We start from the raw sequence: 16,224 nt of genomic DNA, 5'->3' as shown, positions 1-16,224 counted from the left end.
GGGTCCTAGGATCAAGCCCTGCATTGGGCTCTCTGCTCAGCTGGGAGCCTGCTTCTCCCTCTCTCTCTCTCTGCCTGCCTCTCTGCCTACTTGTGATCTCTGTCTGTCAAATGAATAAATAAATAAATAAATAAAATCTTAAAAAAAAAAAAACGTGGATAAGAGAGACATGCCCCTTTTCTCAGTTTATAATCTGGTAGAAAATAATAAAAAGGTAATAGTAATATGATATAGTATGTCTGATGGTGAAAGCACATGAAAGATACCTAATCTCTAATTTTATAATCCATGAATTTTAAAAGCTATTTAAAAAAATTTTTATTATCATTCTGGGAAAAGTGGCACCTAAGACATGCCCTAAAGAATTAAAAGGAGTAAGACAAACACAGAGAAATGGAAGATAGGGAGTGGGGTAGACATTTCCAGATAGGAGCAAAAGGAAATACCATTTACTAAGGGCTGAGTGCTCCTGGAGCCAAGAGTAGGAACAGATGAAACTGAGCAGATGAGCTTTTAAAGGACAGCAAAAGTCAATTCAGGGAATATGGATTTGATGCTGAAGGTAAGAAATGAAACTGCCAAGTTTCAACAGGGGAATGACAAAATGAGATTTTTGTTCTTCATATTCACTACATTTCCCATCCAGTAAGGAGAGAAGAAAACCAAAGCACATATTTTTTTTTTAGGATTATAAAACAAAAACAAAAACAAACCACAAAACAAAACCCAGAGGGTAAACCTAGAGAATTTCCAAACTTCTTCAGTACCCTCTGAAACTCAGGGACCTATGATGAATAGATATGTGAAGCTTCTTTCAAGGATTCTATTAGGTACACAACAATTTGTAGATAAATGTGGGAGAGGGGAGTGGAAAAATGTATTTTAGGATTGGCTTAAATCAAGTGAGGAAAGCCAGGTGTAAAACTTAATAAGAAACAGGGGTGCCTGGGTGGCTCAGTGGGTTAAAGCCCCTGCCTTCGGCTCAGGTCATGATCCCAGGGTCCTGGGATCGAGCCCCGCATCGGACTCTCTGCTCAGCGGGGAGCCTGCTTCCTCCTCTCTCTCTGCCTACTTGTGATCTCTGTCTGTCAAATAAATAAAATCTTTAAAAAAAAAACTTCGTAAGAAACAAAGATTTAAATAATTATGCACCTCTTCACATTCCCACTATTATTTACACTGATAAATGATAGGATACACTTTAGAAATTTTATGTCTACAGATTTCACATTAAAATTTTGAGAGCTCGGGGCACCTGGGTGGCTCAGTGGGTTAAAGCCTCTGCCTTTGGCTCAGGTCATGATCTCAATGTCCTGGGATCAAGTCCCACATGGGGCTCTCTGCTCAGCAGGGAGCAGGGAGCCTGCTTCTCCCTCTTTCTCTGTCTGCCTCTCTGCCTACTTGTGATCTCTGTCTGTCAAATAAATAAATCTTTAAAAAAATTTTTTAAGAGCTCTTGAAAATACTTTTGAAAATATCTTTTATTATCATATTAATTTATTTGGGTAAAAATACATAATTCAAATAAGCAAATTTTAATGTGCTTTATGATCACATACTAATACTTAGATAGAAAACCTGTTTGGTGCTATTTCAACTTTATAATTGAAATGAAATTTGATAGCTGTTGGCCTAACAAAAAGTAGAATTCTAAACATTTCCTTATGTGGTACTTCACCTAGTTAAGTAAAATTAAATGTTTTTAAAATTTCATATAATTCAATATACTCCTTCTTAAAACACTTTCATCCTTAAAAAAAAAAAATCTTACCTTAAATGTTTGAATGGTCTTCGTATAATTGGGCACCATTATGGGTTTATTTGTCGTCTTCCCTACTTGACAGTCTATAGTGATATGTTCCAAGGCCAGGGGTTTTTTCCCAATCCCTTTTATGTCAAAGACATACTCCATACCATCTACTTCATTTTGTAGAGTAAGTCTGCCCTGTGACAAATCAGCCAAATTTCAGCTCTATAGGAGTCACAGTTGGATCTCAAACAATCTCTGCTATCCTATTAACTTTGAATCTGATTAATGAAATGAGCTTTCAAGGAGGTGTCAGGCACTGACTTTTCTGGTTTATGTATAAATACTTCTACTGAATGGATAAAGATTAATTTCCTGTGAAAAGCTCTGTATTTCTCTTTACTTTCTCTAAATGACAGAGTTTATATTGGCATTCTCATACATAGCAAGTATATGCCTTTTTATGTCCTTGTCAACGAAATATGTCTTAAGAAAATATTCTCTGAAGTATCAACTACCTTAATGAATAAAAATAAAGGAACAATGATTTTACTTTGTTAAGCGTGTTATGTAAAAATAGTCCAGATGTAAGTAGTGGCAGCCAATGGCATTGTGAATTTCAGAAACTTTATCCCTCAAATTAAAAGATTTATTAAAGTTTCAAGCAGAGTGAATACTAATAATCAAAAGCATATAGTATGTAACTTTTTTCCAAAAAGGTTTATAATAAATTACAAAGGTTAATATCATATAACAGTTCATTGACAAATTAATACTAGGAAAAAAATCAATGAGTTCATACCATAATCTCACATTCCAAAATAGGTTTGAATGTAAGGGGATACTGCACAGTTTCTCCTGGTCCAACATATAAAATAGAAGGTCCAAAAAACCAATCTCCTTCTATAGTAACTTGACATTTCCATTCATTCTTTGTCTTATTACTCTAAAGCATGAAAAAAATGTAGAAAAATATCAGAAGGGTGATGTTGATAAATCTGAGTTACGTATTAATTCTTGGTACTTTTAATAAAATTATATATTGTATTTTAAATTACATTTCAGGCTTTGAAAGTCATAGTTGTTAAGAACAACCATCAACAATGTGAATATTTAGCATAAGGGTGACTATGTATGCTTTCATTGTCATACTGGAGCACTGCCTGACTGGTTGGCCCATGGGTAATTTAATATTTAAAGAAATATTTGTTTGACTTATTAATTACTGTGAAAATTATAAAATGGTCTTAGAATTACACATTCTACTCCTAATTATGGGCAATCTATCTGGTAAATTGCTCAGATAGCAAAGCTTATACATCTCATCAGAACAAATGTTTGTGCTTTGAGCAGACTTTTCTTACATCTTTAATAATTAAAGAAAAAAAAAACAATTTCTAGTCTAGAATATTCAACATTCCTTACAAATATATTACCTTTTTCTATGCTGTAGTGTCACTTTGAGAGCCAAGCTACAGCCAGCCATTGTTCTTAGAGCCCATGAACCCACCTTAATTGTGAAGATCACAACTGAATTTGAAGCAGAGATTGGAAAGATCATAAGGGAGAGATCAAAAGGGAAAGGAATTCCCTTTTGAGTGGGAATGCGATGATAACTTAAAGAAGTTGGAGTTACTTTTTGAAGGAAAGAGGATCCAACAGAAGTGATTAGTGAGGTACATAACATGGTAACATTTATATTGAAGAATAAGCTCTGTCCTCAATGTGGAGAAAAAATGGCAGCAGATAATTTCTAGAATTAGAAATTCTAATAGTTCAAGATGAGAGGTTTGGAGGACTTTAATTGAGACAGTAGCAATGGGAATGGAGAAAAGTACCAAAAAACTAATTAAGTCTAAGTACCACTTACGACTGGAATATGCTGGGTAAGGGCTTCAAATGCTGGTGTTTCAAATTCAAACCTGGCCTCTGGACGTTCTTCATTTACCACACCTTCAATGCAATAGACACGCACATCATACCGTGATATCAGCAAAATTCTACAAGGATAGCGTCCAGGACTGAGAGGAACAAATCGTAAAGGAACTAGAACAGATCCATCTGCAACTATTAAAAAGAAAATTTTAAATAGCTTAGTCATTTTTGGTGGCATAAATCCTAAATTCATTTTGGAGTAAAGCAATGTTTAATTATATTTTATAATCTAGAAGAGATTAGCTTATCCTGAAGTAACACATTACCCGTAAATCACCAGGGCATAACCATCAAGTTTATTTATCAATGACATAATATATCTTGTGCGTATGTTGTAGGAAGGTCTACTCCACAAAGTCACTCAGGGACCCATGTTGTGAATGATACCACTATCTTACAGGTGTACCATTAGGGACACCTCTCTTCCTCTCTTGACAGGTCAAGGGAAGAAAAGTGGCTAGAAGCTTGCTCAAGGGCTTTTCAGTGCTCAACATAAAAGTAATATACGTTACAGATGACTCTTGAACAATACAGATTTGAACCACACAGGTCCACTTATACATGGACTTTTTTTCAATAAACATAGTATAGTACTAGAAATGCATTATCTCTTCCTTAGGATTTTCTTAATATTTTCTTTCCTCTAGCTTACTTTATTGTAAAAATACAGTGTACAAAACAGTATACAAAACAGTATACAAAACATTCTAAGAATACAGCATACAAGCTATGTGTTAGTCAACTGTTAATGCTATTGATAAGGCTTCTGGTCAACAGTAGGCTATTAGTAGTTAAGTTCTGGGGGAGTCAAGAGGTAAATAGGGATTTTTGACTATGCAAGGGGTAGGTGCTCCTAACACCTGTAATGTCCAAGTGCTGAGTGTACATTTAATTGGCCAGAACCAACCACATGGCTCTATCTAACTGAATGGGGGCTGAGAATGAGACAGATATATGGAATATTTGGTAAGCATTATTGTTTGCTCCATTTCTATGACTTAGAGGTACTCTGTCCTCTGGTAATCAAAATAATTTGCAGCTTGAGCAACAGATGGAAATAATTTTTCCATAGTTAATAACCAAAGGAAGCAGTTAGAGGTATGTCCAATTAATATTTCTCATATCACCTTGTTATACCATTTACCTTAAGTCAACAGCGAATATCAATTCTTACAGTAGGCAGACTATCTATGTTGGCCTTTTCCTTCTAAGCAACTCTAATTTTTTTCTCTGAAGGTCACCATTTTCTTATTGTCCATGAAATGAGAAAACCATCATAAAAATCTCTCAACGCTAAAATTGGATGTAGTATAAGAGTCTCAAGTCTCAAGCAAATTTCATTGATAATGGCAAAGTATTTAAGTAATAGATAAAATACAAATGGCAAGAAAATGTTCAAAGCCTAATTCTATATGAGGAAGTTCTCTGAAACCAAGAAAACAAGCCTATCAACCAATGGACCAGGCAAGTATTATAACATTAATTAGCTATAATTTTAATTCACTCTCATTTAGCACCTCAAATGTTAAAAATGGCAAACATGTTTTCAAATACGCAAGTGTATGTCAAGAAAACCAGTCACATCTGCAAGAATATTAATTGCCTTAAATCATTTAAAAATCAAATTGAGGATTTGTATTTGTGTTACCTGTTAGGTGTCATATATTATATATATAGATATATAGATATATATATCTATACATTATATAGAATGTTGCATATTGTATATTGTTATATGTCATATATTTTATACTATATATAATGTTAGTATTATATATTGTATATTAAAAAACACTGACAGTGCATCACATTTGAAATCTATTACATCAATAGATTTATCTGGTCTAAAAAGTTCAAGATTATCAGCTGGTCTAAAGAGAAAATAAAGGCTGTCAGAATGTTGTTATTTTTATTCTATCCTATTCAAGTACAGATTTTCATTGACTCTTTTCATTCTGAGAGAATTATTTGAGTTGTGGCAACATCATTAAAACAAACCAGGTCAGATAATCATTTGATCAAAATTGTTCGTTTATTAACAGAAATAAAGAAACCTCATTGTTCTCTTTCACAAACAGACTGAAATGAAAATATTTAGATTAAGTAATTTAAATAAAGTTAAACTGCTTAGAACAGGAAACTTAAGCAACTCAACAGTAATTACTATTCTCATCAAAGATAAAGAATAACTAGCCATTTAATAGTAAACAATAATTGGAATGTACAGTCCCAGTATAAAACTTCTATTGGAAGCTTTATGTTATACACTATTTCCCTTTCCCTAAAAATAACCACTTCCTAATGATACTGAGTCTGAAAGTGAAAGCCAAGGACATTCTTAAGTGTACATTTTCCAACTCATGAAATGTTCCTGAGTAAAGACCCCAAGGAATGCCCGGTGTCAGCCTCTCTCCTTTACCAGTCCCAAAAGGAATCCATCATAACAGTGGAATTCAGAAAAATGACAGCTTTATTTCTGAAGATATATTAATAAAACAATATTTGTTTATTTTCTTAAACATCTGAAGTAATGTAATTGATTCATGCCAGAAACATAAGTAGGATAATCCATGCTTCTGGATTAAGGCACTCATTGGCCAGGATCCATATTCCCTTAGATGTAAAACAGCAGAAGTAGAAATGATTTTGATTTTTTTAAATTTGGGAATTTTACTGGCCACATTATGCCATCAAACTATCATTCTCTTTTAGGGACATGTTTTCTCAAAGTCCTTTCCAATTCTGTACCAGAGCAGATGCCATCCATACCCTGCTAGATCCCCTGGGAATTTAAATTCTTCCTGCAGGCAAATGGCTTTATAGAAAACTGCCTTTCTCTCTGAGGGCTTTCTCCTGGCATAGGAAGGTACTCAGCCCTCTTATGGATCAGGCCAGAAGTGATAGTCCATTGCCTGCATTTGCAGTCCTCAACAAATAATGTATGAAATTGGTAGAAAAATAAGCCAGGGTCTTCGACCATTGGTAGGAATAACTCTAAGGTGAATTCTACATGAACTCCTAGAGATCCCCAGTGCAACTGAGCCTAAATTATTAACAGTGGCAAGTGCTAAAAACACACTGAAAACCTGAATTGGCTTTTCCTTGCTGTCTCTCACTCCCTCACACTCCTACTGATGTTTCCTGCGATCACCTCTCAAACTACTTGCTCTCAAGACCCGGTTTCAGGGTTTGCTGCTGGGGATCCCCCAACCAAATACACACCCTTAGGCCCAGGAAAGAGAGCTTCCTGTCCAGGGCCTCATGCTTTCTAGGGCCTTTGTGTCTCCTCTGTCATTGTCTCTCTGCCCATGCAAGGAGTACATGGGCTCATTGGGACAAGCCTATAGGGAACCAGCCCCATCCAAGTTTCCAGTTCATGTGATGCCATAATTCACAATCCAAACTGTTGGAACCAATTTTCAGGGCTTGCACAGGACTCTTCACTTTGACAGTCCTCTCATCAGAACACTCCTGGAACTGAAGCCTAAGGTGCAGCTATCAAGGGGAAGATGTAGACCAAAATTAATTATGTGGGCTGAGGCATCCACAAATTTGTACACGAGACCCCTTATGGTACACGCTGTTGAAGGTGAAGGAAGGGAGAGAACCTGGAAGGAGTGGGCACCTGGCCAGAGCCCAGCTATTCTGTGCTATCATATTCTTGTGCAAAACTCTAAGGTGGCCAAAAATTCTAAATTCCAACGTGGTCTCACAGGTTGGTTTATATTTGTCAATGTGGAATAACAGAATATAGTCTATTTAAAAATTTGTTAGTTTGATTTACTACTTAAAAAATTTAGCTATATGATATATGGGCTTGCATCTATACTTTTGACATGGTATCACGTGTTCTGAACAATCTGGACCCATCCTTTTCATCCCCTACTCTACTTAGATGGAGCTCACCTGGTGCCTTGACAGATGATCCTGGTAACTGTGGCAGTTCCCAGGGTTCTATGATTAAAGATAACCAAACATATCTAAATTTACCAGATTACAGGTACTGAAGGAAATAAAGGAAATAAAGACAGACTCTCTCTAGTGAAAGAATACATAATTTTATGTTAACATTAGCTACTAGAAGAAGTCAGTGTGATCTATAGTTTTTGAAATAACCCATAAAAATATACTGCGCTCAGATCCTAGAAAGGTCATGGTTGGCAGAATAAGTCAATACTGTTCTTTTGGTCAGCTATTACTGCAGAAAGAAACTACCTCAAAACTTAGTGGTTTAAAGAAACAACCATCTATTTGCTCATGGTTCTGGGGTCTGACCTCATTTGGGAAAGCTTACCTACTTAATGTGGTATTAGCTGGGCTCACTCATGATTTGGGACCTCAACTAGGAATTCTGGCCAAGAGCTCTCTAATCTATGAGATGAACCAAATATGTTACATACAGTACGTAAAAATTACTAGCTGCAAAAGAAGGCCCTAATGTATAAATGGTTATCATATATCTGTTACTTTCACCCTTAGTAAACCACTGGCCAAAGCAAGCCACAGGCCAAGACCAGGGTCAACAAGGAAGGGGAGACTACATAATACATGTGTACAGGCAGACGTGATCCATTTAAGCTTTACTGAAACATTCTACCATGCCTTAACTGCAAAGAGACATGTATAAAACTGATAAGGTGAGAGAGTTAAAAATCCCATTTTCTAGTTTTAGCTCTCTTTCCTATATTGATCTTGGGCAAACAATTTAAAGAGTCTTTTTTTTTTTAGCACATAAATTCTTAATCTGGTTAAATTAAGGAATAAGATTTAATCAGTGGCTTTTAAACATTTTATATTTTTTGGCTTGGGGGGTTACTGTGTCTGAAAAATACCTACGACAGAATCTCAATATATAAATATAAAGCAAAGTAACCTAGAGTTGATCTGGTTGAAGTTAAGATGAGAAGCTAGAAGGTTCCATTCATTTCCACAGCCCCCCTATAGACAAACAAAAGCACTTTAAAAGAATGTCAGGGCTCTACAGAATGTAATTTGATTCACTCACCTCTATTAGGTTTCTTTCTGCCTTACTATTTCATGATTAGATGAAAGTACAGCAGAAATTTGGAAGAGACTGAGTAATACAGTAAAATGGTTATTATCTTCTATACTTAATTATTTAGGTATATTATTAGCAAGCATATCTTAACTCAGAAAATGAAGTACCTAGAGAATTACTATATTTACGATACAAACTAATTTATAAAAATTAATTTATAATAAATATTTATTTGTTATAAATTAATGCATGAGTAATTACATTTTCAGAGAAATTTTTGACCTATTTGCTAATCCCACTTCCATCTACTACCAGAAAGTTTCAGCATACATTTTTTTTTCTATCCTACAAATAAAAAGATCAAATCACATACTAGCTGGAATTTTACCCATTTTAGTTACTTTATTGTGTTTTTATTGTCACACGAGCATCTGCCTTCACAAATACTCTGATAAAGTCAGTGATAGATTCACTGTGTGCTAATGATTACTCATTACTGACCTTCTTCATTTAATACCAAAAACGGATTCACAGACCTGTACCCCTGGGGCTAATAATACATTATATGTCAATTAAAAATAAATAAATAAATAAATAATTAGTCAATTAATAAAATTTTTAAAAATACCAAAAATGCCAAAATACCAAAATATCGAAAGTATGCTGTAGACTTCATATAAACAAGAAAAGGATTCAGCAATTACAAATTTTAGATCTGTTCGATTTATTTTGTAAAATGTTTTCTTTTTTTTATAGATTTTATTTCTTTATTTGAAAGAGAGACAGAGACAGAGCATGAGCAGGGAGCAAGAGGCAGAGGGGGAGGGAGAAGTAGACTCCCTGCTCAGTAGAGAGCCCAGGACCTTGAGATCAGGACCTGAGCCAAAGGCAGACATTTAACCTACTGAGCCACTTAGGTGCCCCAAATATTTTCTTTAGTAGAAGTGTAGTTTAGTAACATTCACTCAGGAAAAAATGTTTTCTGAAATGGCTTGTGCTTAAATTGTTAAATTTATTATACTATCCAATAAAGTAACAGCAATTTAAAATGATAAAGACCTATATATTTATGAACAAATTCACTTTTTGAAATATTGGTTAAAATGGACTTTATCACTTCAAAAGAGACTCAACTACTTTTGCTTTTCTATCACCAGGAAGATCTCAAATAAATATAACATTTAAGAGCGAAAACAGAGGGATAAAAAGAGAAAAAGGGAAAAGGGAAGAAAGGAAGAACGAAGGAGGATAATTATAAAGAAGAGAGGAAAGCAGGAATCAAAGAAGGAAAAAAAAAGTTTGGGGGGATGCTAAGACAATGGCATGTGACCTTTATTTTCCTAACCAATTCTGAATGGCTGAGAGCACTGGACTTATTTCCCCATGAAGTTTTTAAAGTATCTGTAACCAGGAAAGACTGGTATGCAACTCCCAGTCAGATTTTGCTGAAAGTCAATACTTGAACATCCTCACAGGTGCCCTAAAGCAGAGGAAGAATTCCAGAGAGAAAGATCAAAGTGAAGTAATAACTAAATGGCAAAAATTGACAATTATTTGCAGCAGAGCTACGGTAGGCTTAACTGGCAGACGGAAGCCTAATCTCATTAATTGTGTTGGTCAAGTCTAGTAGGCCGTTACTAAAGTCCCATCAGCTTGATCTTTCAATTATTTAAAGAAGTATAATAAAATCTCCCACTCTGAGGGTTTGTTCATTTCTTCTTCCATATTTGTCAAATATTTCCTTACCCATTTTGAGATTATGTGGTTAGGTAGAAATAAGTTTGGAATTTTTCTCTACATTGGATGATTTTTTTAAAAAGATTTTATTTATTTGACAGAGACAAACACTGCGAGAGGGAACACAGGCAGGGGGAGTGGGAGTGGAAGAATCAGTCCTCCTGCCCAGCAGGGAGCCTGATACAGGGAGTCCAATATGGGGCTCAATCCCAGGACCTTGGGATCATGACCTGAGCCAAAGGCAGATGCTTAACCACTGAGCCACCCAGGCACCCACACTGGATGATTTTTTTTAAATTAATGTATTTATTTGCTTTAAAGTCTACTTATTCTAATATATTTATGCCAGCTAATTCTTGATTAGTATATACATTACTAGGTAGGTACATTTCTGGATATCTTACCAAGTAATTTTGCCAACAATATAAAGCTGTACTTCACTTTCTATTCTGAAAATATCAACTTTCACAGTTTTGTCTGTTTCTATTTATCATGATTAATGATATATTTGTGTGGAACATCTCATATAGTACGTTTCTGTACTACACCCTTCCTTCAGCTCTTCTCTATTCTTGCATTCTATTGGACTCATCAAAGTTTTCTTTATTTCCTTTTATGTCACTGCTGGTTCAGAAATTATGCTGGGGTGCCCAGGTGGCTCTGTTGGTTGTGTCTGACTTTCCCTCTCAGGTCTTAACCTCAGAGACGTGAGGTCAAGCCCAGTGTTGGGCTCCATGCTGGATATGAAGCCTACTTAAAAAAAATGGGGTGCCTGGGTGGTGCAGTCACTTGGGTGTCTGACTCAGTTTAGGCTCAAGTCATGATCTTAGGGTCTCTTAGGGTTGTGGGATCGAGACATTGGTTAGACTCTGTTCAGTGCCGAGTCTGCTTAAAAAAATGACTCTCTCTCCCTGTCTCCCCCCCTCAAATAAATAAATAAATCTTTTAAAAAAAAGAAATTATATATCAAATCTCTATATTTTTTGGTTGTCCCAAGTTTTCAACATTTAGACTTTATAAAAAATATATTAAAATAGTTCAAACTTCTACCCCCAATACAAGAACCTTACATGTCTAATGGTAATACCCATCCCCCGATATAGTTATTATCTAGTAATGGAGTTCACTTTGCTTTTAGAACACTGAATTATTCATTATTATTTCCATAGTCAATCTTCACTGAGATTTACACACACTTATTGATGATTTTAATAACCACTGTTACTGGATCCTAATTCTTTTTTCTGAATTAAATTTCCTTCATTCCTAAGTAGGTCCTCCATTTGTTCTTTTAGCAAATATCTGTGAGTTTTAAATTGTCTCAACCTCATTGTTGGATTGAAAATATTTTTATTTCATCCTTACTCTTGAGTGATAGTTTACTGAGATTTAAAATTCTAGGCTGACAGTTAATTTGCTTTAGCACTGTAATTCCACTGTCTTCTGGCTTCTATTCTTACTGTTGGGAATTCTACCTTTGCTATAATTTTTGTTCCTTTGAAAATCATACCTTTTTGTCTTGTTGCTTTTCAGAATTTCTCCTTTACCCCTCTATGGTTTCATTATAACCCATTAAAGTGTGAATTCAGGTGTCACTCTCTTATCTTCTAGCATTAAAAGAAGTCATTTCTGCCTTTTCTTTTCTTGCTTGCTCCTATAAAAAGGAGAGGGGTCTCTTTCCTAGGTGGTCACTTGTAAAGGGTTCACTTTGCCATGATTTCTTAGATCAGCCTGTGGAGGTAACTCAACGCATCCCCATGGGCCAATTTCCTGTAGCAGAGAAGCATCCATCTATTAGATGTAGGGAGGATAGGGTCTTATACCCATTGGCAGTTTTCAAATAATCTAGGGAAAACTGACATTTTAGGAAATTGTGTTATTTTCCCATTAATGGATAAACTCTACTGTCACCAGTAACAAGAACCACAAATCACCTGGACTCTTCCCATCTCTGCTACCACCCCCAGATCTACATGCTAGATTCTGCACAGCCTTGATAGAATGATGTTCCTCCACATTTTCCCCAGCAGCGGGAGTCATTTTAACTCCAGAGGGTTTGGATTTCCAAGAGGAATGCAGCAAAAGAAGTCTTACTAGAGGGTCCTCTTGGAAAATATTTTACATAGATTCACTTACTCATTAGAAAAAAAAAAAAGGTTTAAAACACCTACTATGTGCCAGAAGGGGTGCAAGGAGGAGGCAGCTTCCTAGTTTTCTGGTAGGTACAGATAATAAATTTCTGAGGAAAAGACAGATTATGGGACTAGACTGTTTCCTTTTTATACCTAAATTTTCTTTTAATTACGCATGAGCTGTGGAGGCTATTAAATGTGTTTTTCAATCAGGCCACATCAGCTCAGTAATTACTGGGAATTTCTCATAGGACTTCTGTAATGGGTGGCTGTTATCTTTCCTTTCCAATGCTACTGAATTTTTGAATTTCTCTATGTATTCATGGATCATTTAATGGAAAATTAGAAGAGAGCTTGCCAATATTTTAACTAGGAGTCAAGAGTTGCTGCTTGCCAATATTTTAACTAAGAAGTCGTCTTTCTTTCTATATAAATTTTTAAGATAAAATGTCCAAAATAAAAGAGCTGAAATAAAATTTCTAATTAACCCCTCCAAGAGGAAAGAAGCAAGGGATTACTGATGGTAAATTAACTGTCTTTTGCATTTTTCAATTTCGAATACCATAAACTTCCTCTAATTGTCATGTGTTAAGAATAAAATCCGTTTTAAATAGAGTTGATTTTTAAGTTCTTATAGATTGATTTACTAAGAGTGCAAATTAATTTAAGCTGTTAGCAAGCCAATAAACAACACATTCTCTAGGATTTAAACTAGGGGAAAAGGCTTATGCAATTTTTGATTAAATGTCTTCCTAAATGTATTATTGCATAGCATATGTTCACTATTGAAGATCTAATGGAAAGATTAAGATGCTGTTTAAAGCTCACATTTGTTTTTGCTTGCAGGCTCTATGTCCATAGACATAAAACAATAAAAGGCAAACTGGGAGACACTAATAGAACTGAAAGTATCTACAATAAAACTATAAGGATAATACTATATACTCCGTCTTGGATATTATAATCATGTAGACTTGGTTATAGCAAATTATTTGATTTAAAGTATGTTTTCTTTGATAATATAAGCCACAATCTTGTTTCATGAATGTAAGGTGGGAGGAAGAAAGAACCTGGGGCTGGCAGAACCCCCAGACGTTAGGACAAGACAGAGATTAACAACTGAACAGGCTGGAAACTCTGACTCTGGGAGGATAGGTATGGGAAGGGAAGCGAGATGAGAAAGGAGGATTAGTCAAACATTTGTGACTGGGATTTTCAAAAACAGAAGTGGCGTTATAATCAAGTATGTGGACCAGAGATAAGAAAAACTAGGTCTGATTGATGTCAGAGACCTGTTCTATAGTCAAGAAAGACCCAGGATCCTGAGTTCAGAGGCAAGATTCTTGTTTAAGAGAATTTGGGCTGTTTAGGACAGGAGTGGATTGCAGGACGAGTGAGCGTACCAGTACCTAGGGAGGGAGTCTGCAAACAACTAGTTTGGATTTTAAGAAATAGAGTAGAAACTTACACCAGGGTACTAAAACACGAAGGCTAGAGGAAGATGCACCACAAGGATGAGAGCACAGAAAGAGGGAGCCAGGGTTGCCAGATTCATACTATAGTAGTACTCAAGAGAGGGCAGGTATGACAGGGGAGACCGATGGACAGCACAGGTGGGAGCCGAGATCCCAGGTCTCAGGACCTGGGATGAAGTACGTGAGCAGAGACGGTAGGGGAAAGGGAAAGAAACTGAATCGTCTAGGAAAGCTGCTGACAGTAGAACGAGAATTCCTTAAAATATTAACAGTAAGACAACATTGCAGTATGGGATCCATTTCACCTGCTTCCTGAGATTCCCTTGGTTCTGCAACCTCCAGCAACCTCACTACTTGGCCTGCCTCCGTGTTCCTCTGCCTGAGGATGACCTGCAACTTCCTTCTGAATTAATGGAGCCAACCCCTTGGCCACTGCTTGGTGGACAAGTAGATCAGTCCCAAGCTCAGAATTTCTGGCTCCTCTTGCCATGGTAGGGCATTCTGTAGGGCCAGGGAAGGCCACCTCAAAGCCGAGGGCCATTAACTCCCACGGAGTAAAATCTGGCCAATAGGTGTAAGAGACAGGAGGTACCCATGAAGACAAAATTATTTCCCTTCCTCTTTCACAGTGATTACTCACAGATATTTTTCACATAGTTTTTCTTTATTTCTTTTTTTTTAAGATATTGTTTATTTATTAGAGAGCGAGAGATAGGGAGAAATTACAAGCAAGGAGGAGAGGGAGAAGCAGACTCCCCACTGAGCTGGCAGCTAACATGGGGCTCGATCCCACGACCCTGGGACCGTGATCCGAGCCGAAGGCAGACACCTAGCCAACTGAGCCACCCAGTCTCCCCTTCACATAGTTTTTCAAAGTGATACCTGTTGAGCAACCTGTTGCATCTATTCATGGAGGTAAACAGTCAGCACTGAGATAGCAGCTCGAGCATCATTCATTGTTTTGCTTCCCCTTCTTCCCTTTCTTGGTTCTCTTTGCTCTCACTCTCATTGCCCTGAGTTTGCACCTCCCACGTAAAGCATCAGTACTTAATTCGCACCAGTCTCTTCACTGTTTAGGGGACTCAAACTAAGATAATCACTAACCAAAAAATACAGACTTGATGTGACATCTTACATGGCCTCCTGAAGGGATTTTGATTTTCTGGGCCTGATTTTCTTCATGTGTAAAATGGAGATGTAAAGTGATGGCATTACACCGCACAGCAATGGATCCCTAACTCTAACATGTGGATTAACTATGACAGTGATTTGGAAGGAAACTTTTTAAAAATATATTTATTTATTTATTTATTTTAGAGAGAGGAGGGGAAGGGCTGAGGGAGAGAGAGTCTTAGGCAGACTCCATGCTGAGCAAAGAGCCTGAAGCAGGGCTCAGTCTCACAACCCTGGGATCACAAACTGAGCTGAAACCAAGAGTCTGATGCTCAAATGACTGTACCACCCAGGCGCCCCACTTCCAATATTTTTTTTTTTTAAGTAGGCTCCATGGAGCACCGGGTGTGGTGCACAAACAATGAATCTCGGAACATGAAAAAAATAAAATTAAGATGTTAAAATAAATAAAGAAATAACGAAATAAATAAAGTAGGCTCCATGCCCACTGTGGAGCCCAATACGAGGCTTGAATTCACAACCCTGAGAACAAGACAAGAGCTGAAATCAAGAGTCAGGCACTTAACCAACTGAGCCACCCAGGCACCCCAGAAACTTAACATATAGGTTCCTAGACCTCTTCCAACCTGGGAGTGATTCACTAAGTCTAGATTTGGGCCTGGAAACTGTATTTTGTAAAAGGCATCCAGGTGTCACTGATGTATAACCAGGGTTGGCAACAAACAGCGAAGCTGGGGGAGCACAGGCTTCGGATACTACAATTCACAAATCTCTTCCATTTGTGTCAGAAACCTAACTAAAACTAGCAGGAACCACAGAGGTAATCTGCGGCCCCACTAACTGGCATGTACAGAAGGAATGACCACCTTTACAATGACAGAATCCAGAGATACACCTGGAGTCATAACATGTCATCCTTCTTTCTCTATGCTGACCTCATTCTTGGAGACTCTACCCACTTACCCCAGACTTATATCCTACCAGCTTAGCAGACCTGGGGGAAAAATCCCTTTCCCAAAATTCCAGCAAAAGTCTAAAGGCTGACAGTCCCTGAATTAACTGTGG

The 16,224-nt window shown here is 36.8% G+C and overlaps 1 protein-coding gene across 1 annotated transcript in view; it reads right to left on the bottom strand.

Moving 5' to 3' along the window:
* The window catches only part of CFAP47 (cilia and flagella associated protein 47), a 509,602-nt gene that overhangs the window by 186,206 nt on the left and 307,172 nt on the right, over positions 1–16,224 (bottom strand). The window contains exons 46-48 of the mRNA XM_032883134.1: positions 3,618–3,814; positions 2,550–2,693; positions 1,772–1,945 (exon numbers count right to left, since the gene is read on the bottom strand). Coding sequence (XP_032739025.1) covers positions 1,772–1,945; positions 2,550–2,693; positions 3,618–3,814 — 515 coding nt within the window. The remainder of the gene's footprint in view (positions 1–1,771; positions 1,946–2,549; positions 2,694–3,617; positions 3,815–16,224) is intronic.

The sequence above is a fragment of the Lontra canadensis genome, unplaced genomic scaffold, assembly GCF_010015895.1.
Source record: "Lontra canadensis isolate GAN:19392208 unplaced genomic scaffold, GSC_riverotter_1.0 scaffold86, whole genome shotgun sequence".
NCBI lineage: Eukaryota > Metazoa > Chordata > Mammalia > Carnivora > Mustelidae > Lontra > Lontra canadensis.
This window is presented reverse-complemented; position numbering and strand designations above follow the sequence as displayed.